The 25015-nt window shown below is 50.7% G+C and overlaps 1 protein-coding gene across 1 annotated transcript in view; it reads right to left on the reverse strand.

The window, feature by feature from the left end:
• ABCA4 (ATP binding cassette subfamily A member 4) overlaps positions 1 to 24457 on the reverse strand; it is a 134258-nt gene extending 109801 nt beyond the window's left edge. The window contains exons 1-6 of the mRNA XM_021690258.1: positions 24352 to 24457; positions 16779 to 16872; positions 15648 to 15789; positions 13621 to 13760; positions 8544 to 8671; positions 4148 to 4345 (exon numbers count right to left, since the gene is read on the reverse strand). Coding sequence (XP_021545933.1) covers positions 4148 to 4345; positions 8544 to 8671; positions 13621 to 13760; positions 15648 to 15789; positions 16779 to 16872; positions 24352 to 24417 — 768 coding nt within the window. The 5' untranslated portion in view covers positions 24418 to 24457. The remainder of the gene's footprint in view (positions 1 to 4147; positions 4346 to 8543; positions 8672 to 13620; positions 13761 to 15647; positions 15790 to 16778; positions 16873 to 24351) is intronic.
• Positions 24458 to 25015: the final 558 nt, after the last annotated feature.

Below are 25015 nucleotides of genomic sequence, written 5' to 3' on the forward strand. Positions count from 1 at the left end.
TAACAAACTGCAATGAAAGATCCCAGTGAAGAGAAACCATGGCCAGCTCACACCGGGCAGCAAGCGGTCCACCCACATTTATTCCCAAGGATTCAGCAATTTAGGGAGCAGAGCCAAGAACAAAGCAGGACATTGAAAGGCACATGTAGTAAGGGCCCCCAAGACTGAGTCCTTCGACCCCTCCCAAATCAATGTTCAGTCACCCCACAGTCAAAGGGACACGGGGGAAATGAAGTCAGAAAAGTAAAAACTGCGACAGAATAGTAGTTGAGGGCAAGTAAAGAAAACGGAATCATGCCACGCTGGAAGCGATCGCAAAGGGGAAAACCGGGGGCCAAAATGCCGGGGAGGCCAAACTTCCTCTATCAACATCCACTGAGAAGGGGGAAGGGAGGGAAATTCAGATTTCCCAGCAGTGTGGCAGGTCTTGGCACAGCCTCCGTTCCCCTGCCGAACTTCCACAAATAAACATTCAGAGCAGAAGGGACAGATTTGCTTCTCAGCAAGATTTCAAAGCTGTGCACCAGAGTCAGAAAACAGGAAGGACCATAGAGGGAGGAGGAGGAGGGGCATTCATGCCTTGGGCCAAATCAGATGGGAAACGTCCCAACCCCTCACCCGAAACTGACATACCATTTTTTACGAGGTGTGAAATGTTTCAGGTAGTGTTGGCCGGCATGATACATGATACCGATACCGTGGGCCCCGGGCTGAGCTGCTGGTTTTCCAGCTGAGGGCGTCAAGTCCGAGAGGACCACAGGTGGAAGGCAAGCTCTTTCAAGCTGAAACCAAGAGGGCTTAGAGCTTCTCAGAGAAAAACCCAGCCACCTTACCGCCCACCTAGGTCCCTGGCATCCTGTGCGCGTGCGCAGGCGCGCCTGCGTGTCAGCGCGCACGCTCCGGTAGGCACGCTCCAGCAGGCACGTGCGCCGGGTGTGCGTGAGTGTACGTTCAGGGACGGGTCGGCTGGAGGGAGGCCACCGTGACTGAGTCGGGATTATTTGAGGATGAGAACACTGGGTTCTGATCTCTGAGGGGCCGAGGGAAAACACAGCTGGCTCCAGTTGGTGCTAACCGCCAAACCCTCCTCTCGGATCCCCTCAGCTCCGAGGGCCGGGTCTACTCCCACGCACCCCCCTCCTTCCACAGCAGGCGCCGGGGCCATCGCCCCAGCTTACGGACATTGCCCCTCCTTCTTTGTTAATGAGCACTGCCTTGGCATTTAATAAAACCTTATTTGCACACTGGTGTACATGCGTATGAGAAACAGCCCAGGAGAACAGAAGGCACAGCATTCCCCGGTGCTGGGGCTAAGCGTGGCTGCCCGCCAGCCAGCTGCAATAACAGCCTCGTCCCAGAGAGGCCCCCACCCCTGGCCTTGGAGCAGCCGCTGCTTCCCCGATGTCCCTCTCGGAGGGTCTGAGGGTCTTCCCTGAGCCTTGCTGTGCTCTCAGGGCTGTTCTGAAAATACGGATAAGATGGGTACAGGAGCAATGAAAGCAAAAATCCTGTCTTCATGCCTGTAGTTTCTTTTGGGTTTCCTTATTAGTAATTAAAAAAAAAATGTTCAGCCACTCTGTCCATTTGTCAGATGAAGAAGCTCATGTCAAGAGCACCAGACAGGATGTCCGTCTTCTTTGCTTGCACTCCATGTGTCCTGTCTTGGGCTGGTCTTTCCCCACAAAGATGAACAGGAGCAAGAAAGGGCAGGTAGGGGTAATCCTGGGGACCCACCTCCTGCTGTTTTTTTTCCTCCAGGCCCTCTCTGGGGCTACACTGTCTTTGTTAAGAGAATGGCAGGGAAGATGAGTCCACAGCTCCCCGGTCTGACGGGTGATCAAATGAAAGTGCTTTGAAGCCTTAGTGGCATTTGGGGTATTATTATTATGCTTGGTCTACAGAAACTGAGGCTGTAAATCAAACTCCTATGTTCTAGGTCAGTGATTCTCAACCTGGGAACCCAACTCCTATGTTCTAGGTCAGTGCTTCCAACCCAGCTGGACATTGGAATGATCTGGGAAGCTTTTAAAAACACTGAAGGCCCACGGAATCAAAATCTCTGGGGTGGGGGCCAGGCACTGGTAGTTTTTAAAAGCTCCCTAGTGATTCAGTGTGTAGCCAGGCTGGGAACCACTGCTCCAGCGCCCAAATGTTGTGGGTGTTGGGTGTTTCTAACACCAACTGCTGTGACATGGTCTTTTTGCTTTTCTCAGGCTAAGAGTTCAGTGAGGGTGGTAGGGTCATGGTTGGAGCCTCAGCCTCAGGATAGTGCCTGGCCCCTTGAAGGCACCCGGGTCAGGTCTGAGTGCATGAACTCACGAACAGAGGTGGTGAGCAGGCACACAGGATATGTCTCAGGTCAGTAAGGGCGACCAGCCAAAGTTTTCCTCTGGTTTCTGAACTCTAGCACTTGTAGAAGGAAAGACTTTCTGGTCTTTCTTCTGTGATAAACATTCTGAAGCCAGTGATCTGAGCTTGGTTCCAGCCCCTAATGGAAAGTTTTGCCCAGGTCTCCCTTGATCCTGCTACATCCAGAACTGTCTTCCCAGTATTGCTGGTCATGCTCCAAGGGTACATTTACCTATACCAGCAGCCAAGGTACTTCAAAAAGAGATGCATGACCCTGCCTTTTTTCTATTGCTCAGACGATTGCACTGTCCTGGGTGCCCAAGGACATTAACACCTCTGCAAACACAGGTACTGGTCTCCAGCTTTGCTGGTGTTCAGCTGCCCAGCATAAGGGATCTTTATTGCCTTATTCACTCTTACGATTCTGAAAACAAACCAAGGAGTGCGTCTAAAATTGACTTCCTTTTGGAATTTTGGACAGAGAAGTTTGAACCACATGCCTTTTTATTCTCCCTACGGCATGGGGAGCCAAGGGGAATTTTCTGGGGTCCCGGGCTCTCAGTGGTGGGCCCTCTTACCATTCTGGAGACCCACCCTGATGAGCTGGGAACATTGTTGAGTAACGTTCCAAGGGAAAGTCACGTTTTGAAAGGAATCAAGTGTGAACTCTGCCAAAAACTGAGGGGCCTTGTTTTATTTATGTTGTTGTTGCTTTTAAAAGCCTTCAACTTGCTTTGTAAGACAAGCTGAGAGTGGGTTTTCGGGGACTTGAGAGAGCAACCATAAAAAGGTAAAACACAAATTCCTGAACCAAGTTCTCTTGACTGACATACCCTACAACACAGTTTCAGAAATTAAAATGCAGGCACAAGAAAAAAACACAATTGGATCCTAGAAACATTTTATAATTATAGAAACAATATGTCTATTTTTATACATGTCGCCTTCTCTGAAGGATTCTAATTTTGAGTGTTTCTTAAAGCATGGCCTATAATGACCTCCACTGGAATCACCTAAGGTAACAGGGCAGATGAGTCTCTGGAGATGGCAATTTGGAATTTGCATCTTTTGCCAGCTTCCCTCATGATGTTCATACACTCTGAAGTGTAAGAACTGCTGTTCTTTACCTCCTTTTTATAATTCCCTCTCATCCTTCTAGCAAGAGAGGAGGTATTATCAGGTCCCAAGAAGTGTGTCTGAGATGCGGTTCTAGAACACAGGGTTGTGCTAGATGAGGGCTTTCCAAATTTTTGAGACAACGAAATTTTCCGTTATTCTTTTCTACCTGGAAACAGTAACCTTTGTGGTCAAGAGCAGACCCAGAGTGTGAAGCTCTGATTTATTAAAATTTATTTAATGATTTGCACCTATTTTTTTTTCTGCCATTCTATAAAGTATTATATTTGTTATATAGATGAGTGATGGGGCCAGCAAAGGTCAACTATCTTAGGAAATAGTAAGTAGGGCAGGGAGTCAAACCAGGCCTTCTCCTTTGCACACTGCTAGAGGTGGTGGAGAGGATTTATTCCACATTGGGAGTGGACTCACACATGCCACAACCACATAACTAATGGTGAACCTAACAGTGACTGCTGGGTGCCTGGGCCACTGCTTTAAAAATATTATTGGCCAAGATTCCTTGGGCCTTTGGAGCCTGGAGCTTCCTCAAGGACTGTCTTGAACACCAGGCTCATGGCCTCCTGACCATCAATTCATGAGTCCCCGATGACTTGTCACCAGGCCCCATTGCACCCAGGAATTACTTTCCAAGGGGTCAGCGGCTGAATATCTCCCTTACCACACGGAAGAGCTTGAAGAAGTCCACATTGGCATACAGAGTGTCTTCCACCCACTGTAGCGTGCCCTGGGAGAGGGAGCACATGGCGTCACGCACTGTCTGTGCCCCGTGGCGCTGGCTAAAGATTATGAAGCGATTCAGGAGAGCCTCGTTGCAGGCGATGTCCTTCAGCATCAGGTCTGGGACTCCGTGAGCAAACTGCAGGGAGGAGAAGCAACATTGGAAACCTCCCTGTGGTAGGAGAAGACCAGCCACCCCAAAGGTGTCCATGCCCTAACCCACAGAACCCACGAATACATTATGTTGGAGGACAAGGGGAAATCGGATTGCAGATGAAATTAAGGGTGCGAATCAGCCGACTTTAAGATAAAGAGGTTATTTTGGATTATCTAGGTGGACCCAATGTAATCACAAGGTTTTTTTTACAAGCCTGGCAGAAGAGGGAGGTAGAAGAAACAAGGGCAAAGTAATGTGACATGAGAAAGACTTGACTGGCCACCGAGGGCCTCGAAGATGAAAGGAGGCCACCAGCCAAAGAGTGGGGACAGTCTCTGGAAACTGGAAACGGATCTTCCTCTAGATCCCCCAGTAAGAAGTAAAGCCCTGCCAACACCTTGACTTTCAGACTTCCGACCTCTAGAACCATAAGATGATACATTTGTGTTGTTTTAAGCCACTAAGTTTGCTTGGTGGTTTGTTATAGCAGTCACAGGAAACTAACACATTCCCAAGCCTCATTTTATCAGAGAGCCACTTAAAATGTGAGCAATCCATTCCTAGCATGATGCTAAGGTACCATCAGGACCTACTCCCCTGAAGCTGAGGACAGGGAGTGGCTAGAATTCATTTGGAGCGATGGCAAATGACCAGCCCCCTCTCTCCTTTCTCAACAGATTTAGCAAATAAAAATCCTGGATGCCCTGTTAAATTTAAATTTCAGATAAACAATGAACAGTTTTTAGTATTGGTATGTCCCCAATAGGGTCCAAATTAGACATACTTACGCTAAAAAATCATTCATTTATCTGAAGTGCAAACTAAACTGGATATCCTGTATTTTATCTGGTGACCCCAACTGCTGGATAAACCACATCCTATAGCTCCTGTGGAGCTCATCGACAATGACTCTTGGACAATGAATCACAGTCTGCTGATGGCCTCGGAGACCAAGGAGGCCACAGCCCTTGCCAGAGACCCTTGGCCACCTAGTACAGTAACTGGCCTCTTGGAGTCTTGGACTCCCAACACCCAAGTACCACGAACAGGTTTATGGGCTTCCCTGACCTCTGGAGTCTCCCCAGGACCTCCAATTACACAGTTCTCAGGGCAGGAGAGCAGAGCAGGCTCAGGCTCTACTTAGACCCCACCCCACCCCCACCTCCCACTAAATGAGGTCACGGCTGACACGGGGTCGGTGTGGACTCCATCAATCTCAGGGGACTGTAACTGGGTGCATGTTCTAACAGAGCCTTCCTGTTTTGCCCACACACTGCTTCTTATCCCCAACCCTAATCCCAGGGTCTAAAACATTCTGAGGTGGAGGGAATCAATGAGCTCACTTTGCCCAACCTCTAATATTCTAGGGGAGAAAAGTGATGGAGGAGAAATTACACAGCAGGCTAGTGGGAAAGCTGGGACACTATGAAGGTCCTGGCTCCTTCTTTCACACAGAGACTCATTCATTCAATGCCCATTCACTGAGTCCCATTCTGCAGGGACTAGAACAGTTACTGGGGATACAGAGAATAAGGTGAGTTTTCTGCTCTCCAAGGAGCTTACCGGCTGGCTGGAAATGCAGGCAAAGCGGTAAGTGCTCAATTGAATGTAGTGAAACCGGAGCACAGAAGAAGGAGTGTTAAGAATAGCCAGTGTGTTTTGAGTGTTTCCTGTGTGCCAGGCACTGTTCTTAGTGCTTTACATATATTAATTTTTTTGACCCCCATAACAATCATAGGCACTTTTACTGTCTCCATTTTACAAATGAGGACACAGAGGCACAGAGTGGTTACTTAACTTGCTTGAGGTCACACAGTTAACTGTGTGGCCTTGCTGAGATTTGAACCCAGAGCTTGTGCTTCATCACTACTTTAGCTCTTTGCTGAGTAGGGAAATGGGAGGGGGGCAGAACAAAGAAGGGAGGGTTTATGAATGATTTCACAGGGGAGGCAACACTTAAGCTGGGCCTTGAAGTAAGTCCAGGAGTTTACAAGGCTGGGGTTGGGGGTGGGGTGAGTGATGAGGCAAACAACTATTCCCCTCTCATCGTCTAACAATTTCCTAGATGGGGAGAGAGGTACTCGGATGCCAGGCCGAGAGGACCCAGGAAGGGCATGCAGCCCCTGATGAAGAACAAAATCCCATGTTTGCTGAGACTGACCTATCAGAGAGCTGTAAGCCCCACGTGGCTATTTAAATTTAAACTAATCAACATTAAATAATACTTAAAATTCAGTTCCTCAGCTGCACTGGCCCCATCTCAAAGGTCTATCCTCAAGGTGGCTATCCTCTTGGACGGCATGGAGAGAGAACACTGCCATCGTGGAGGAAAGTTGTGGTGGACGGTGCTGGTAAGGAGTGGCACAGTTGGATGGAGACCCGATGGGCTGATGGGGAGGCAGGTGCAGCCGGCGACCACGCTGAGAAGCAGGGAGGGCACAGGGCCCAGAGGGAGCTGGGACAACACGACCAGCCTCTTCCAGCAGCAGGAACTCTGGGCTTCCTCTTAAGCTCTGACGTTTGCTAATCAGGGAAGCACCAGCTCATCAGAGCAAGCAACACTACATAATAGCACAGCCCAGGGACACTGGCCCCTTCTGCCCACATGAAAGGCTCAGCTCTGATGCCAACAGCACAGCAAGTAAAGCTCCAAATGTCACATCTGGTTGAGAGGAACTGGAAAGAAATTTCCCCTAAATTCCTGCCCTTATCTCCATCTCCCTTTTATTACCAACTGGAAGTCATCACAGGCATTTCCAGGACTTCAGTTTTATGAGCTAAGAGAAAGCAAAGGGGAGAATGAGCCATGGATGCCACCCCCACCCCCCCCCAACCCAGGTGGGGGTGTGAGGGCGAGTGGAGCAGGGCAGCCAGGCCTGAGTTCAAGGGCCTGGGCACTGCGGGCACTGTGGGCACTGCGCTCCAAGGGCCCCGACACCCCGTCTCAGGGCCAACCCTCAGTTCCTCTCGTCTAGTTTCAGGGAAAACCTCAGAGACGGAGAAGCCGGAAAAGCAGGTATGGGCTTCACCACTGCGCAGGGAACCAGCCCCAAAACCCCTTTCGACAGAGCCGGCCCTGCCCGGGCGTGTGGGCTCCCCCTCCCTCCTTTGGGCTCAGACCTTTATCTCTGTACTGACACAAGCCCTGAAATTCTCTGTTTATGTCTCAGTCTCCCCTGGAGTCTGGAGGAGGTGCAGACCTGGCCAGGAGAGGCGGGATGGGTGTCTGCACTATCGGGCCGCCGCTTATCTTGCATTCTCACTGTGTTCCTCATGCCAGGAACCGGCGTGCCCAGGATGCTGGGCAGGAGCCGTGAGGCCCAGAACTTCCACAGATGGGAAAGTCCTGTGTTAGTGGTAAAAATGCTCTGAACACATATAGGAGATTATGAAATGCATGAGATAGATTTTGGGGGTCATGGCTCCATAGAAGAAGGAGCTTGGCTGGCACCAAGAAGAAAACGTGCAGGAAATCAGAGGTCTGTAACCGGGGCAGGTTAGCTCCCTCCGTGCACTCAGACACCGTGCATGCACGGCCCGTTTCTCACACTGGAATTCTCCTCTCCCAGCTCTTCCCACGGCTGCCGTCTGTTCAGCCAGGTGGGCTCAGATACCACCGGGCAGGAAGGCCTTCCCTGACCATCTCATTTCAGTCTGCCCCCATCCCATGCCTCCTAGCCCCTCCCTAACTCCCAGCCCTGCCAGATTTTCCTTCAGCACCTATCTTGACCAGGAAACGCTCCGTATCTTTGCTTATTTGATGATTGCCTGTGGTCCCGGCTGGAATGTAAGCTCCCAGAGACAGGGGTTTGCCTATATTGTTCACTACTGTATGCTGGTACCTAAAATGTCCCTAAATATTTGATGAATACATGAGTAAACCTCAGTTTCCTCAACTCTAAGAGGATTCTGAGCCACGTGTTCTCCAAGGTTCTTTCAGTTATACAAATCTGAGCTGTTTGAAGTGCTGCCAGGATTTGGGCTGTTTAGGAATCCTATGCCAGGAAGGCTCATTATTTCAAGAGACCACCCCCTGCCCCCAGGTATTTTTCTGAATATTTGGAACAAATCATGGGTTCTGAACGTAAAAGCGAGAAGGAAAAATAATGCAAGTTTTTCCCTGTTTTTCTCAGGCTCAGGCCTCACCCCTCCCTTCCCGGGACCAGTGATATCCACCTACCTGTTCTGGACGAACTTGGGAGTTGACCAGAAGGTAGACAACTGAGTCAGACAGGCCAATGTTTTTCATGAGAAATAGTGTCAGTGTTTCTTCATCTTTTAGGATATCCCGAATTCGTATCCCTCTTCCTGTATATCAATGAAAGAACAGGGTGTTGAATGGGGAATAAGTCAAAAAAGGGAGAACATGTAGAATTGACTGGAAACATTTCTAATTGGCTCTCAGCAGAAGGCTCTGTTCTTGGGTTCCCTGGGAGCTTGGAGGTCAGGGCTCCTGCCAGTAGGCTGTCACCAACACAGTCACGGCATTTACTGCTGACGCAGCCAGGCAAAACTTAGTGAGAAGGCACAGAAGGTGGGAAAAGTTAGCTCAGGGCAGGAGAGGGCTCATCAGATGCATTGTGGAGTGGTCTAGAACAGTGACTCTCAACCAGATGGGGGTGAGGAGCTAGAACGGGGCAATTTTGTCTCCCCTGGGAATATTTGGCAATGTCTGGAGACATTTTTTTTTTTAAAGATTTTATTTATCTATGAGAGAGAGAGAGCCCATGAGAGGGGGGAGGGTCAGAGGGAGAAGCAGACTCCCTGCCGAGCAGGGAGCCCGATGCGGGACTCGATCCAGGAACTCCAGGATCATGACCTGAGCCGAAGGCAGTCTCTTAACCAACTGAGCCACCCAGGCGCCTGGAGACATTTTTGAATGCTGCAGCTGGGCAGGTGCTATTGGGTAGAGGCCAGGGATGCTGGTAACACATCCACAATGGACAGGATAACCTCCCTCCCCAGTACAAAGCAAAGGACCACCTGGTCCAAAATGTCATTAGTGTTAAGGTTGAAAAAGCCTAGTCTAGAATGAGAGGACATACATGCTGTGTCCACAATGTGTTGTCATGGGGTAGAGGGCTCTTCCTGGCATTTCTGTCATCTCAGCTAAGACTCTAAGCTTGGTGTGCTGACATGGACTAGGAGAGATGGGCCTGTTTGGGGCAAGAAACGCTTCAAGTGGGAAAGAGGGGGTGGTCTATTGCCTGGACTTATAATTTCGTGCCCTGATCAGCCCCAGTCACATTCTCTCTGGCTTCCCCCAGGATATACTAAAAGCAGAAATTTTTTATAAGGAGGCATAAAGGACTGCTAACCTTTAAGGTGAGCCTGCGGTAAGTGATTGAACGATTTGTGTCTGTACTTTGCACACCTCACAGGGATATTGTGAGGGTGACTCGGGGTAAGGACAGTGAAGTGGTTAACTCCCAGGCCTGAAAACAGTGAGCCCCCTCCATAGATGCTTGTTCTGATTGCATTAATATTTTGACGCCTTCCGGGGGCTTCACCCCCAGGTTACCCACCTCTGTTGCCTGCTTCCAGGGCCAACACGCAGCCTCCAGTGGGCCATTGCCACAGTTCACGGGGCGCTGGCCAGCAAAGAAGGTTACAGGCCCAGACTCTTAGGAAATCATTTCAACATTAAGGGAAAGCGTCTGGGTTACATGAAAGTGCCCAGGTCTACATCCCAACTCCCCCCGGGAGCCTGGTTGACTACTTATCTCTTAGCTCTTCTTCAATTAACTCTGATTATCAAATGTCCCTGCTCCTCCCTGGTCCTAACACCCCAGCACCCCATCTTCTCTCCCCCAAATTCTCCCTTCACCAGGTGACCAAGAGGCCTACCTTACCCCCTTGAGTGCTTCCGTTTTGGGGTTGTGCCTTTCCCTGAAGAGCCTGGTCCAGGTGGAGGTTGCTGCCAATTTCCTCTTCCAAGGGGATGGGTCAAGCCCGCGGGCCTACCCACACAGCTAGGGCAGGGGCAACCAGTCCTGAGACTCTGCCCCACAGCAGCCTCTCGGGAGTCGTGCCACCAGCCAGGCTCACCGCCTTTCCCATAGGGAAAGCCCAAAGGCTTCAGGGGAACCGGAATACAGGAGGGAGCCCAGGGGGCAGGAGGGGGTCTGAAAGGGGCTGCTCTATTTTATTCTTGCCTTCCCCTTTTCCCGATAACATAAGTCATGTCATCTTCCAAACCCAGCTTCCTTTCTTCCTTCCTCTGGATGCCAGCTCAGTTGTTCTTCTTTCCCCAATCATTTCTCCATAGTCAGCATTATGTTATATACCGGCCTCAGTGATACCCGGGATGGACGCACACACACACACACACACACACACACACACACACACATACACAGAGTCTCTGGAGAGTAGGGGGCTATGGACCCTGCTTTCATTATACCCCTCCCTCATCATACCTAGCAATGTTGGGCACCCAGATGTAAGCCCTTGAGGTCACCTCTCTCTGACACCCAGCATAAGAGCGTGACATGGAATCAGGGCCTCGATAAATGACTGTGGAATGACAGGAGGCACCCAATAAATACCTGTTGTCATGACCTGAGAGTCGGGACCCCATTTGACTGTTTATCAATTCGTTATTCTTTAACTCAGTCACCTGACCTTCCGTACGGATATCTTGCTGGGGAGGGTAGCCATTTCCCCGCCCTCGCCCAGGTGACTGGGCTGCCATGGCCCTAGGGGGAAGCGGTGGGAGCGTGCTGGTTCCACACACCTGCAGAGGGGTGGGGGCCACCCTGTAGGGAGAGTGTAAGAGGTGGCAGATACCAGACGGAAGCTCCACTAGACTCCCAAGGGAGAAATGTGAACGGGGGCCCCGAGGAAAGAAAAATAAATTTTGTTTAAAATGTGGTTCTTCTTGTTCGTTTCCCTGGGAAGAGGCTGAGGGAGGGGGCTGCTGAGGCCCACGGAGCTGAGGGGAGCTGAGGGCTGGGGTGGGAGAGAAGCCAGGAGAATGTGTGGGGCTCATGGGAAGAAGGTGTTTGAAGATGAGTGAGAGACCACAGTGCTTGCTTGGGCGTGAGAGGGGAGGGGGCTTCCCGTCTGGTGCTTTATCATTAATCCTCCCCTGCTGAGAATGCTGTAGGACAGGTTTGCTAGGAAAAGAAAAGGCCACCCAGGTCAACCATCGGCATACTTTCCCAGGTGACTGGGGACTGACAGGCAAAAGCACATACCAATGACAGCCGCCTACCTTGCTCTCGAAGGCTTTACCCTCCACTGGGGCTTTGGGCCAAGGATTCAATGTTCACAGTGAGCAAGGTCCCCAGGTGACCCTGGGATGGACCCTGATATAGTCTGCCATGTTGATGGTGGGCCTCGGTCCCTGGCCTGGAATTCCTTCAGAGACTTTGAGGATGGTCCCCTGTCCCCACTTATGGCCACCGAGGTCAAGGGTGCTGCAGAATCTTTGTTCCCAGCCTCCAAATTCCTTTGGGGAGCCTTGGTTGACCTTTTCCCACCCTGTCTCCCCAGATCTCTGAAGCTGCTCTCATTTGGAGAACTTCCCCCACAGCCTGAAGGCCAGCAGAAGGAACCACCTGTATGCCAGTTCAAAACTAGTTCTGTGTTGGGGCTGGGAAGCTGTGACTTTGGTTCTCACATACACACTGTAAAGACCACAGAGAAATTGTGGTTTGAAATGACTTCCTTTACATTTCCTCCCAGCTGGACTCCATCGGACAATGAGACAACCAAATGAAATGTCTGCCTCATTCCAGATCCCACTGGATGAATGGGGTAGGCAATCACTCCAGGGGTTAGACAGCCCATGTTCTCATCTGCTTCTTTAATCCTGGCAACAGTGCTTTCTGCTTGCTGCCTCTCCCCCGAATTTCTTACTACGAAAATGCTCTTTGTGCCCACACCTTAGAAGGTCCTTCAAGCTTGAGCTAAGTAACTCTTCTATCCAGGGCAGCAAAGAAGGTCGTGTTTGTAATCTGGTCTGCAGAAAATTACTACATAAAGTACATGTGTTACTATTTTTGAGAGAATTAAAATGTAATGCAGTCACCTCAGCATGCCATCTGAACATACTCCTGTCCTTCATTGTTCCCAGATGGACAGAAGGGAGAAGGTGGCCGGGAGGGAAGAGGATAATATTCTCCTAAGGATAGTTTCCCCTCCAGACTGTTCTGCACTCTTGAAGCCCCCTGCTTCCCTCCACCGCCCTCCCCAAGGTGTGGTCATTCTTCTTTCGGTCCTTCCACTTCTGCTCTGGGAGCCCTTGGCATGGGCACCCACTCTGACCCATCTCTCCAGCTGCATGGGTGATGACCCCTGGAGGGGTCTCCTACCCTGGTGCCCAGCTCTGCTACCTGCCCGCACAAACAGTGACCCAACAGCCTGGCCTCTCATTGCTTCAGTCTCCTCCATCAGCTCAACCTTTGCCTCTGCCCCCCTTCAGCCACTGTGGCCACACCAGGGGCTCCTTCTCACTGCTCCTGTCTGCCTTCGAAATCCTGAATGCGCAGAGTTCAGTCTTTGACCACAGTCGTCAAGCCCTCCATCCCGTTCAGTACCCCAGTCCTTAAGCAGGATCATGGAACTCCCAGAGGCCTCTGTTCCCTTGTCCCCCCCATCTCCTCCAGGCCATTTCAGTACTTCTGGCTTCCCATCCATCCTTACGCAGCCTGGACCCGATGCTGCCTGTTTTCTAGTCACCACCCTCAACCCCTTGCCTCCTGGACCTTCTGCAGTACCTCCCTAAAACCCCCAGCCCTGCATCACCTCCCTCCACACCTGCTGTGTCTCAGGGCCCCGGATGCTGAATATCCCTGGAAGAAATGGAATGATCGTTTGTATTTATGCCACAATAAACATATGCACTCTGACCTCCCTGGCCCCTTACTTGGCATTGGTTCTACATGGTCCTGGTTCGCTCACTCTCTAGTGCTCTATGAAAATGCTCCCACACCTTTTCCTTCTCCTGCTTCCAGACTTAACCTAGCCTCATCCTTACCAGAGTGCAACCTCTCTCGGCATTCTCCTTTCTGTCTCTAGACTTGCCTGGAATGAGAACTTTCCTGCCCTCCTCAACTTCCTAACTTCTAAGCTGATGGAAAGAGGAGTCCTCACCAGGGTGAGCTTCATGCCACCTCTAGAGCCTTTCCCTCCTGCCTCCTCTGATATCTTTTCCCACCAAATCTCCTGCTCTTTCCCATGCCTTTGGTCTCTCTGACGGGTGAGGCAAGGGAGAGGCAAGTGATGGTTGAGAACATGCAAGCCCAGCATACCTGCAACTCTCTCAGGGTGAGTCCGGAGGGTGTCCATGAGCTGAGAAAAGGTGTGAAGTTCCTCCCACACATGGCCAAGGTGCTGCGTCTCTGGGGCCTTCATGAGCAGTTCCTGAAGATCTCGGAACACCCTTGCCAAGCTGTAAGGAAGACAAAGCTTCATCAGTAAAGATATCGTTGTCATTTTCATAATAATAATAACACTGCTAGTTTTTCAGATACCACATGCTTGACCTAGGTATGACATTACCGAAGGAGAGGACCAAGGAGAAAGGAGAAAAGGCCTCGTTGTACTTAGAGGCTAATAGAGCTGGTGAGCCATTTGTTCAGCTTTCCAGCTTCGGCGGGGCCAAGTCACCTCCTAACCCCATGCTCTGTGTGTCTCCTGCCCAGAGAAGCCTTAAGCAGGATGACATTAGAAGATGGTACTGGAGGTTCTTCCCAGCGTTGCCACTTCTCTGAGACCTGCCCTTCCAGCCATCATAGGCATGGACAACCATGCTTAATCCACAAGTTCCTCCCTGCGAGCACACGCGCGCAAGCACACACATAAACACACACACATGCGCGTGCACACACACACACACACACACACCCTCTGCCGTGGCTGACTGGATGAGGAAAACAAAGTTGAACCAATCAGCTATGTTCCCAGGAATTTGAATGTTATTCACCGATGCTCTTCCAGTTGCCTGAGGCAAGGTGCTCTGAACTGGGCAACCAGAGCCATTGTGGGCATTGAGAAGCAGGGACGTTGGTCGGTGGAGGGAGATAAATATAATAGATGCCCAGCAAGGGACAGAGGCTGAACCCTGCAGGCCCAGCCATCCAGCTCCTGTCCTGCACCTCCTGACGCCTGCCTAGCTTCCCCAGGCTTTGCAAGAAGGTCTAGTGTCCAAATCATATATTTCCTTCTAGAGCTTCAGCTTGTTGGAATGGGCTTCTTTGCCCTGCAAGCAAAAGAACCTTGAATAAGCCCGTATTTCACCTACAATGAGAGTGTGAAATGTGAAACCCAGGTTTCCTGGTTCAAATGCTGAGTGCAGCTGGAGTCTGAAGCCCCCTTCCCCAACTCCCTCAGGTTCTAGACACCACCAGTGCCAGTCCCACAAAGCCCCAGCTAGTCCCCACTCAGGTGTCTCCCAGGCTCCCTGATCCCACTGTGCGACCCCATGCGATCTCTATGGGGAGGTGTTCCTTCTCAGGCACCTCAAGGGGACTCAGGCTGAAGTTATAGATTGCAAGTTACAGTCTCCAAGCAAGTGTTTGCAACCCTGTGAGCTCAGCTAAAATGTCACCTCCCTGACATTCTCAGGAAGACTGATGTTCCCTCTTCTGTCTTTCTATATGCCAACGATTGGCAAACAGATACATATTACAGGCTTGTAGGCGGTAAGTCTCTATCACCACTACTCTCCTCTGCCACGGCAGGGCAAAAGCAACCATAGTTTGTTCCTAGTGGGGAAGGCTACCTCTGAGCATTAGGCTGACTTGCCAAGTGTCCCTTTTCTTGAGTCAAAATGCAGGTTTGTCCCAGAGGAATTATATCCAGAGCTACTTTAAGGAAAAAAACGGGAGTAACCAAATATCTGTTTCCATCTGACCTAGTGTTTATTTAAGTATAGTGAAGCCCACTCCCCAATAAGCCCTTGTTGGTGTCCCTCAGGTAAACTCAAGATCAGCCCGGTGGGTGAAGGATGACCCTGTGCACGTCCCTGAGCCTCTGTCTATAGGACATGCTCACATCATGTTCTTCCACCTCCTGCTCAGAAAGGGAATTCCAAAGGTAGACTCTCTTCCTATGGGATTTGACTTATTATTAGACCCCAGATGAGAGGTTATTAACCTGGAGTCCACAAGTCCCCTGAAATCTTATGCACAATGTAATGTTTTATGTGTGAGTCCATTTTGGGGGGAAGAGGGGCCATCGGTTTTCATCAGCTTCTCGGAATGGTCTTTAGCCCCCCAGGTTAAGAACCAATGCCCTCAAGCCATATCCTAAGATTTTGGGGAGTCTCAACACTTACATGGAGTTGTTATAGTTTGACACAATTCCAGGAGATTCTCCCGGGGTGGGACTTTGAAAACAAGGATTGTTCACATTGCAGAACATCCCCTGGAGCCACGGCAACATTCCTGCTGAGGGCATCGCCTTGTTGGGGAAATGGCCTTGAAGACAGGAAATGAAGACAAGGAGTTACTTATGGAAACCATGCGGGATGCCGCTTCTAGTTGCTGGGGCCTCTGCAGGAAGGAGCCCAGCCCCTCTGGTGTTTTCCTTCATTCATCAACATTTAAGAAACAGGAGCATCTAATATATGCCAGGCCCTGTGCTGAGTACTGAAGACAGGGTCTCTCCTCTCAAGCTCCCAGTGCAGTGGGGTGATGGACAAATGTTCTACTAGAGGCATGGAGGGCATGTGGAGGGGGCATAGAAGGGGGGACAGTGGAGGGATATTAGCTCAAGATGGCTCCACAGTGTTGCTCATGCTTTAGGAGAGGAGGTTCATCTACTCCTTCCACAACTGTTATGAGCACCTACCCCAAGCATGCAAGAAGGTTGCAAGTTATGGGCTCCTTTGGCAGTGGGGGGGAGGGGTTGATGGGATTGGGGTGTGGGGGGACAGAGAGAACAAGGTAAAGAAGCAAGAGTTTGATGGATAGGAGACTGAGGAGCAGACAAGACCCCAGGAGCAGAGTATAAAACAGGCATTCACAGGCTCAGCCCAGGTCCCACGATACCTCTGGGATCCAAGAAATAATATGTTACTACACATGGCTATATACCACCCCTTCTCATTCTTGTCTAGCACCGTATATTTCATTTCCCTAAATTGGTTTCCAGAATATTTTAGGGAACCCATTTATAATCTGCTCCCTTTAAAACTAGTAAGAGTTTAGGTATAGAAAAAAAACCCAAAAGGACCAACAAAAACAAAAACTAATTTCACAATGCTTCCATAACCACATACAAGTATTTGCGAAGATGTAGGATTAAAAAGTTCATTTGTATCATGCTGAACAATCTCTGTTTTTTGCACTGGAGGCAGGACATGATGATGAGTAGAGCCAATCCTGGCACCCCAAACCCCCAAGATCTTTCCAACTGAAAGGTTTGGACCTCCAGACCTGCCAGGGCTTCCCCCCTTCATGCTTACATTCATGTTGGCTGTAGAGTGGGTTGATATTCCTTAACCAGATCAAGATCAGAAATAAAGATAAAGGCCATACAAGTTCCACCACAAAGCGAATCTGGAAAAACAAGACAAAAAGACCAGTGATGCTAAGAGATTACAGGAGACACACCCAGAGTGGACACACAACTCAGCACGTGTCTGTGCAATAGGGCTTGGTTGTGGTATATTTCCTAAAGGACTTCCTTTTCTCTCTCCCTCTCTCTCTAGAGCTCCGGCGGTGGGGTGGAGGGGACAGAGGGAGAGAGAGAATCAAAGAGAATCTGAAGCAGGCTCCATGCCCTGACGCAGGGCTCGATCTCATGACCCTGAGATCATGACCTGAGCCAAAATCAAGAGTCAGATACTTAACCGGCTGAGCCACCCGGGCACCCCAGGCTTCCTTCTCTTATTCCCTTTCCCTCACTACCTCTCTCCTGAGATATTAGACTCACAAGACTTTGTGTCCATCTGGGTTCCACCCTGCCTCTATTTCAGGAAACTGCATTAACACAGGACTTTCATCAAGGACCAAGATGTGTGCTTCCGTACTTCTCCCATGTCGCTGTGCACATGAATACAGATTCTGCTCTGTAGGGCCCCACCGGCTCTCACGTGTCTCATGAGCTCTTTCCCCCCTCCCCATTGCCCTGCTTTCTTCTAGGGCACACTAGATCTTGCATACGTGGTCACTGAATGAATGAGCAAAGGACTCTGAAACACTGTGATCCATAGCAAGGTCAACAAAAATCTGGGTTTACCAACGTCTTTCCCGCCACAGGTTTCTCCTTGCTTAAAGGAAGAAAGAAGGGCATAAGGCCGTCAGTTTTGACAGTACTGGCAGAGGCTGCTGATAACAACCTATGGTTGAAAGCCAGAACTTAAATTTAGGTTCGACTTAGAGTTTAAGGACTCTTGACTCCAAAGGAAGGAGCAGTTGGTTGTTGGAGCCACAGTCCGTGGCATTGCACATGAGGGCGTGGGTTGCAGGTGTGGGATGGTAGCGGGGGAGGAGCGGAGGAGGGGGATGTGATTTGGGGAATGGAATAGCTCTTCTACCCAACCCCCACTCCAGAGACCTTAGGAAGGGAACTCCTAAGGTCTGAAGGACGACTTGTGCCACTGGCTAAGAATGGAGAGAGACTTAATGCATAGACCAGCTGGGGCCATTTGCATGGTCTTTAACCCTTTGTCATTCCTTTCAAAGAAAGGTACATAAATGCTCAGCAAAGTGGTAGACACCATGACAGGTACTCAGTAAAGGTTTATTCCTTTCCTGCTATTAGGGTCTGCTGGCTACAGAATTACTGCAAATTATAACATAAAGTGGTGGTGGGGGGGGGCAAAGATAATGCATTGAAGAAAAAACAAAAAGTGTTTAGGGCAGGTGGTGATTATGCAGCTGTAACTTTTTACTCAATGTTTTATTCAAAATATATCAAGGGAAGCTATGTTAGAGGAAACACATCAAAATATTATTATATATTATACATGATGTAGATTTTCCTTAAGGCACTCACTTTTCAGGGTTGCCCTGACACATGATCCTACAAGATGGCAAAACATCAACATTGGACATCCCATCCAGTGTTACAGAGACTGACCCCTGGCACACTTGATAGCCGTTGGAATGTTGGCAGTTCCCCCAGGGCCAGCAAACCAAGGAGGAGGAGAGGGCTGAGCCTCTTCCCCAGGGACTCTATCTCACTGTTAACACTCTCGCCCTTACTAGACCTGCACAGCTGTTCCCACAGCACCCTGCCCGTCCCTTGTCTTATCATTCATCATAAATCAGGGTCATTACTCCTTCGTGGAAATGGAACCTTCACTGGTCGTGAGCTGTCTGAGGGCAGGGACCCTGTCTATCTTTGTCACTACTGTGATTCTAGCACCCGACACAGGGCCAGCTTCATAATAGGTGCCCCATAAATATGGAATGAGTGAGCCTTTGTCAAGGACCAGTCTCGGAGGCTCCTTGGGAAGCTGGAGGTCACCGACACTTTGCAGATTTAACAAACCACACCCCCAGGGGCATGTTCTGTACACTGGCTTCATGCCTTCCATCCCAGGTCCTTCTGTCCATGAGTAAGATCAGGGAGCAAGTCTGGCAAGATCACAGGGTGAGGGATGGGAGCAAGCGATGAAACCGGAAGTCGTTCGTGCTGTCTTCACCGAGGAAGTGAGGCAACCAGTCCAGGTTCCACACATCTGATTCTTCCCCTTAAGACAATTGTGTGCAACCTTGGCTTTCTCCCAAGTCAGTCCGCTTCCTTCCATGTAGCAATGTCTGTCTGGGAGTAGTCTGGTATGTCAGACATTTGGGAAAGGGAAGATCTGGGTTAAGAATCACTTTCGGGCTTGTTTCATCACCAAGGCTCAGTTTTCCTATCTGTGAAATGAGACTATTTTGTCCTTCAGTATCCCCTAAGGGTTGAATGTGTCAGTCCTGTGGGTTTTGTCTGGCTCTGTTCCCTATTAGCTGTATGACTTTGGGTTGCCCATCCAATCGCTCCATGCCTCGGGACCTCATCTGTAACACAGGGGCTGGTACCAGAACCTACCTCCCAGAGCAGAATCTGGTACAAGGTAACATTCAATAAACACAAGCCCTTTATTCCTGACCCTCACTTCCCACAAAGACCACAGGGACGTTGTAGGTCACGACACACAGTACCAGCTGAAGAGCAAGGGGGTTATCATTAAAATGACCTTGCAAGCTCTTAGGTCTGGCCCCCCGTCCCATTCATGTTTTCTCCCCCTCTCCCTTTCTGGATTCAGAACTGCTCATTTGCCAGATTGGAAACATGGGGCTTCCTGAGAAACTGACCACTCACCGTCCCCTGCTCTACCTGTTCTCAGGGCTTGGACCGGGAGAGGGATCAGCCAGCCTGGCTTCCCTGTCCCACGGATAAAACACCCAAACCCAAGCTGGTGCACCCCCACCGTCTTTGCCGTGTTCCTCACACACTTTCTCCTCTACTCACTCATTTGTTCCTGTATTTTTGAAGTATCTGGTCTTTGCAAGGCATTGTGATTTGAAGCCCCCCCCAGTGGGGGGGGGGGACCAGATCAGAATTCTTGTTCCTTCCTTCATTCTTTGGGGGTGCCTAGGACGAGTGCGGACTTGCAGGTGTCCACGTTCCCCGCATCTCTGAGTTCGGGCTGCTGGTTCTGCCCCGGGTCCCTGCCCCTCACTTGACCACCTTTTTGAAGGCAGCTCCCAAGTGGCTGCCGGCAGAAATCAGGCAGGGGGAATGCAGGCCATGCCCCACATCAATTACCCGGGTTTCTCTGGGCGTGCGACCTCAGGTTGCTTTTTGTTTGTTTGTTTCTAACACTTCCCAGGTAATTCCAATGTGCAGCTGGGCTGAGACCCAATGGAATAGGTAGTGCTTGGTAATCTTGGACAAACGTTTTTTGAGAGGTCCGTGTTATTGTTCTAACTCTGCAAGGGTTTGTTTTGGAGGGGCTGCATTTCACACTCCCTCCTGCACAAAGACCACCGGCCATTCCTTTCCAGCCAGGCAGGTCCTCACAACAACCTCTCCCTGTGGCCCCCGCCCCAGTCGTGCTCTGCATCCCCACCCCAAAGCGGCATCCTTGTCCTTGATGCTCAACTGTGCACAGGCATACCCCAGGGAGAAATTCCACAGCGTAATTAAAAACATGTTTTCAGGGCAGCTCTGACTCCCCCCACCCTTTCCCTTTAAACATGTCTGTAACTTTAATTAAGCCCAGCCAAGGCTCAGAAGGGGCCGATGGAAAAAAATTTTTTCCCCCCAAACTGGTATTTCCTTGTTCTCTCTCTTTTTTTTTGCTTCCCCTCCCCCTCTCTTTACCATTCAATCTACATGGGGGAGGAGGGGTTGCAGGGAAGGGCAGAGTTGTGCTTGTTGTTTTAAATCTCGGCCAGCTAGATTTCCTTCCCTCCTAGTCTGTTTCCAATTTAAAGGTGGGTAGCCGAGGCTTGAAACGGGCTGAGTCTCCCTCCGGCACCCACAGCCCAGCCAGGATTCTTGCCTGGATGAATACAGACCCAGGACCTGGGTATGCTTGCGGCAGGCTGCCCACCCTCCCTGCACCCTCCCTGCACCCTGCCAACTTCTCCTTGCCTAATGCTGGGCCCCGGACCAGAGCCTGCTGCCGCACCAGGTGTCCAGGACACCCCTCCTCTCATGAGTCCTCAGGCCTCCCCAAATATCCTGCTCTGACATGGAAGCTGGGACAAGGGGATGACACCAGGGAGGCCCAACACTGTGAGCTCTCGGGGAAAGGAGGCACACCCAGTGATCTTTATAAACCCCCCCTGGCACAGGGCCTGGCCCATGGCAAATATGGGCAGGGTATATTTGTCCAGGACGGTGGGGACAGCTCTTGTCATGGGAAGTGCCCGTTCTATGGCCGAACTCCTTGAGAAGTCTTCTCTCACGCTCTCCAAACCCCATTTCTCTCCTGAGCCCCCAGAACTCCCATCCTCAGCAACGCCCCCCCCCCCCCCCCCCCCCCCCCCTCTCCCCCCCCCCCGGGCCCCTTATGCTGTCCGTAACCTTGCGCCGGCGCCGCCCCCCCCCCCCACCATCCTGAGGTCCCCGAGAGTGGGGGCTGCGTCTAACTCAGCAGGCTGTCCTGGCTGTATGGGCCCAGTTCGCCAGGTCAAGTGTGAGATTATATGTTTTACCCTGGTGCCATTGTTCCTAGTAACACCTTTGACTTTCAAAACTGCCCTGGTTTGGATGATAAATTAGACAGCCACCCTGACTCTGCAGTCTCCACGACCCCAGTGTGGGGTAATGGCCATGTCTGCCAGCCCCACCAGTCACTAACCTTCGCTGAAGCCTCACTGACCTCATCAGTCCCCATGGGGACGCAAGTGGTAGCTCTCTCATGGACCTGAGGTGACAGTACAGTGCCAGCCACTTAGTAATACTTGATAAGTGTTAACGGAGGAAGAAAATAAAAAGGAAGGAGGAATGCAGAGCTCTGAAGATTTTCATCTCATGCCCTCAGGGATTGGGAGAAGAGGAATGGGGAAACTTGGTATCTGTTTTGCCCTTGTTCACAACAGAGAATGCCCAGAACCATGGAAGTTTGAGCAGTTAAAAACCTAGCAGTTGAGTTATGGGTTAGGTGTGTTGTACTTTCTTTAGAGTAACCATTTTGTTGAGGCAAAACCTTCCAGAAGAACCAAAAGCTTAGGGAAGGAGCCACGGACCCCTGTCAGAGCTGCTGGGGGCTGTAGAAGAAACCTCCATCTTTACTCAGACATCCTGGTCATTCCCAGAATATGGTGGCAGTGGGCAAGTCGGCTGGAGGCACACCAGACAGAGATCTCAAATTGCAGGCCAGCAGGATGGCATCAAATGAATGTCAGCCCAGACCAGGCCTAATCCCGGGAGCTTCCCCCAGCCAGGGTTCTCAGCCGGGGCGGTCCTATCTCACCACTGAGAGGCTGGCAACGTGTTCCCCCTGGGAGCACACTGCGGGAAAGACGGAGTCCCTGAACAGGGGACACCCGCCAACGCCAGGGAAAGGGAGCAGAGCCGGTGAGAGCCTCTGAGCCAAACCCTGTCTTTGAAAATAGAGTTATTCTCTGTAATAGAAACATGCTTGCCACAGAAATGGAATCATTTCAGCAGGTAAAGTCCTCAAGGATATTTTTTGAGGGCCACAAAGAGCACATTAAGAGTAGAACTAGGGTGCCTGGGTGGCTCAGTTGGTTAAGCGACTGCCTTCGGCTCAGGTCATGATCCTGGAGTCCCAGGATCGAGTCCCGCATCGGGCTCCCTGCTCAGCAGGGAGTCTGCTTCTCCCTCTGACCCTCCCCCCTCTCATGTGCTCTCTCTCTCTCTCTCAAATAAATAAATAAAATCTTTAAAAAAAAAAAAGAGTAGAACTAAGTGAGAATCTTAATTTCTTATGGGAAAGAGAGAGAAAGAAACAGTTGCAGATTGGATTTTCCTTGGCATTTCATAGATTGTGAACACCATGTGGACAAGGCCCATGCTTGTCCTGTCTGCCCTTGTGTACCCAGCACCTGGCACAGTGCCTAGTGATTATTATTTGTTGATTGAAGGAGCACATTAATAAATACATGAATTTAATAGCGAATCTTGCTTAATTTTGTCTATTTTCATTCTGGAAGGGAAACTCATGGAAGCAAGGGATTGAGTGTCTGATTACTGTTAGCGCTTGGCTCCTGAGGGTGACAAATAACTTCAACACTAATTTGATAATCAGAGTAGCTTTGACAAGGAGAGCAGCCTGAGGACAGCGGTGTTTCCCATGTCTGAGGGGGGTCCTAACTTGGCTTCCCCCTGCAGCCTCCCTAAGTCCTATCCCAGTGACACACAGCAGAAAGGACCGACCACCTATGCACATGGTTGGATTATGTCCTTTGCTATTTGCTCTTTTCTGGGCTAATGATTAAGCTATTGTCCCTCCGCTCCAAATCTAGCCAGGGTCCCTCTTCGTGGGACTGGGTGGGAGACCCCAACAGCAGCCTCACTGCACCCCTCCCTCCCAGGTCCGAGTTAGAGCTCTACCACCATCTCTGTGTTTCCAAGTGCTGAGAGTTCCACGCTCTTCCCTTGGTTCCCTCAACACCAGGGTGGAAGGGACATCCTACACTTGTTACCTCCATGATACCTTGTTCACTTTCATCCCCTCAGTGACCAGCCTCGGACTTAGCTAACACCTTTTTATATTCCAGATTCTCTCTGATTGAACTCTGACCGAGACACTCAATCACAGGCCTTCAGATGCTCCACCCGTTGGCCCCCTTCTCCCCTAACATTTTTTCCAACGCCCAGGAAAACCCTGCCCACCTGCCAAAACCCATCTCAAATGGAGGCTTGGAACAAATCCATTCTCCTTATCCCTGGCCTAGCCCAGCCCTTATATCTGCTCCCTGAAAGGGCTCAGTTAAATGTCTGTGCTGGTTGAGAAGGTACCGTATCTCATTGAATCTAAGACACCCTCAACTGTAAGATGCACTGTTATTTTTTTGCACACTAGGAAAGAAACAGATGTGTCTAGTTAAACTGTCACTTGCTTGTGAGCTGCATCCCCATGTCAGAAAGGTGAAAATGTGGAAAGCCCTGTGTACCTCATAGAATCAATGAAACATAGTGTCGTTGGTCTGGGAGGCTCTTAGAGAGTGTTGTTTTTCTTTGAGCCCGTTCTTCAGGGCTGAGGATCTTCCCACAGCACCGTATGGACACTCAAGGGCTTGTGCGCTGGACTGGCAGGGTTCAAAGCCAGGGGGTGGGGGAAGGGAGGGCCAGGCAACGGAGTCATATGCAGGGAGGGCAAAAGAAGACCATACTGTGGCCGTGCTGGGCTGCAGGTGGAAAGCGTCCATCTCTGGACAGAGAAACAGGTCTTCCTGTGAAGGACACTTGTCGGAGAGGTTCACGGAGCAGTCACCTAACCGTCGCTTCAGTGCTGAATGGCAATGGGCCCACCAACAGCTCACCTTCCCTGCCCCCACCCCAACCCACCCCATCCACTGTTGATTTGCTCCACACCTCACTTTGAGACCACAGACTGCACTTGTTACCTTTTGCCTTTTCCTCAGGGTCCAGTTCTTCCAGAGCAAAAGCTGGATCTGTCTCACAAAGCCCATGCTGGTGACCGCACGAACAGGGGATCCCCTCGGAGCCCCCCGTCGGCGGAGGGACAGCGACGGTCGTAAATGGCGCTCGGGGCACCTCTGGCCCTGGCGCGCGGGCTGCCGTGTCCTTCTCCGGGGGATTAAAGGCTAGTTTCCCCCTGCCAAGTATAATCCCTTCTAATTCACGTGTAAGCCCTTTGTTGAGGAAAGCAGGCCGCCACTCTGTTGGCTCCTTTAAGAAGGAAGAGAAAGAGAAAGCTGAAGACCCGAGTGGCTGGGCATTTGGCAAATGGAGGCGGGGGCATTTCAGGGGTAACCAGAGGGAAGCAGGAGCCCCCGTTCACACGGACAGAAGCTACGAGAAATTCGAGGCGTGCGGGGACCCTAGCTTCAGTGGGTCCTCCGGGCAAAGGCACCCAGGCGAGGAGCAGAGTTCGGGCTGAAATCGGCTTGCTTCTGCCGACTGACCCCGGAGCCCTGCTAGAGGACTGCATCCAAGAAAAAGGAGCGCCTTTTTCTTTTCACACAGGGGCCTTCTGCTAGCTAAACGCAGAACGCAGAATGATGCAAGTGTGAGGTCGCCTCCACCCAGGGCCGCGCCATAGGGGCT

This window comes from Neomonachus schauinslandi, chromosome 4, assembly GCF_002201575.2.
Source record: "Neomonachus schauinslandi chromosome 4, ASM220157v2, whole genome shotgun sequence".
In the NCBI taxonomy this organism is placed as follows: Eukaryota; Metazoa; Chordata; class Mammalia; order Carnivora; family Phocidae; genus Neomonachus; species Neomonachus schauinslandi.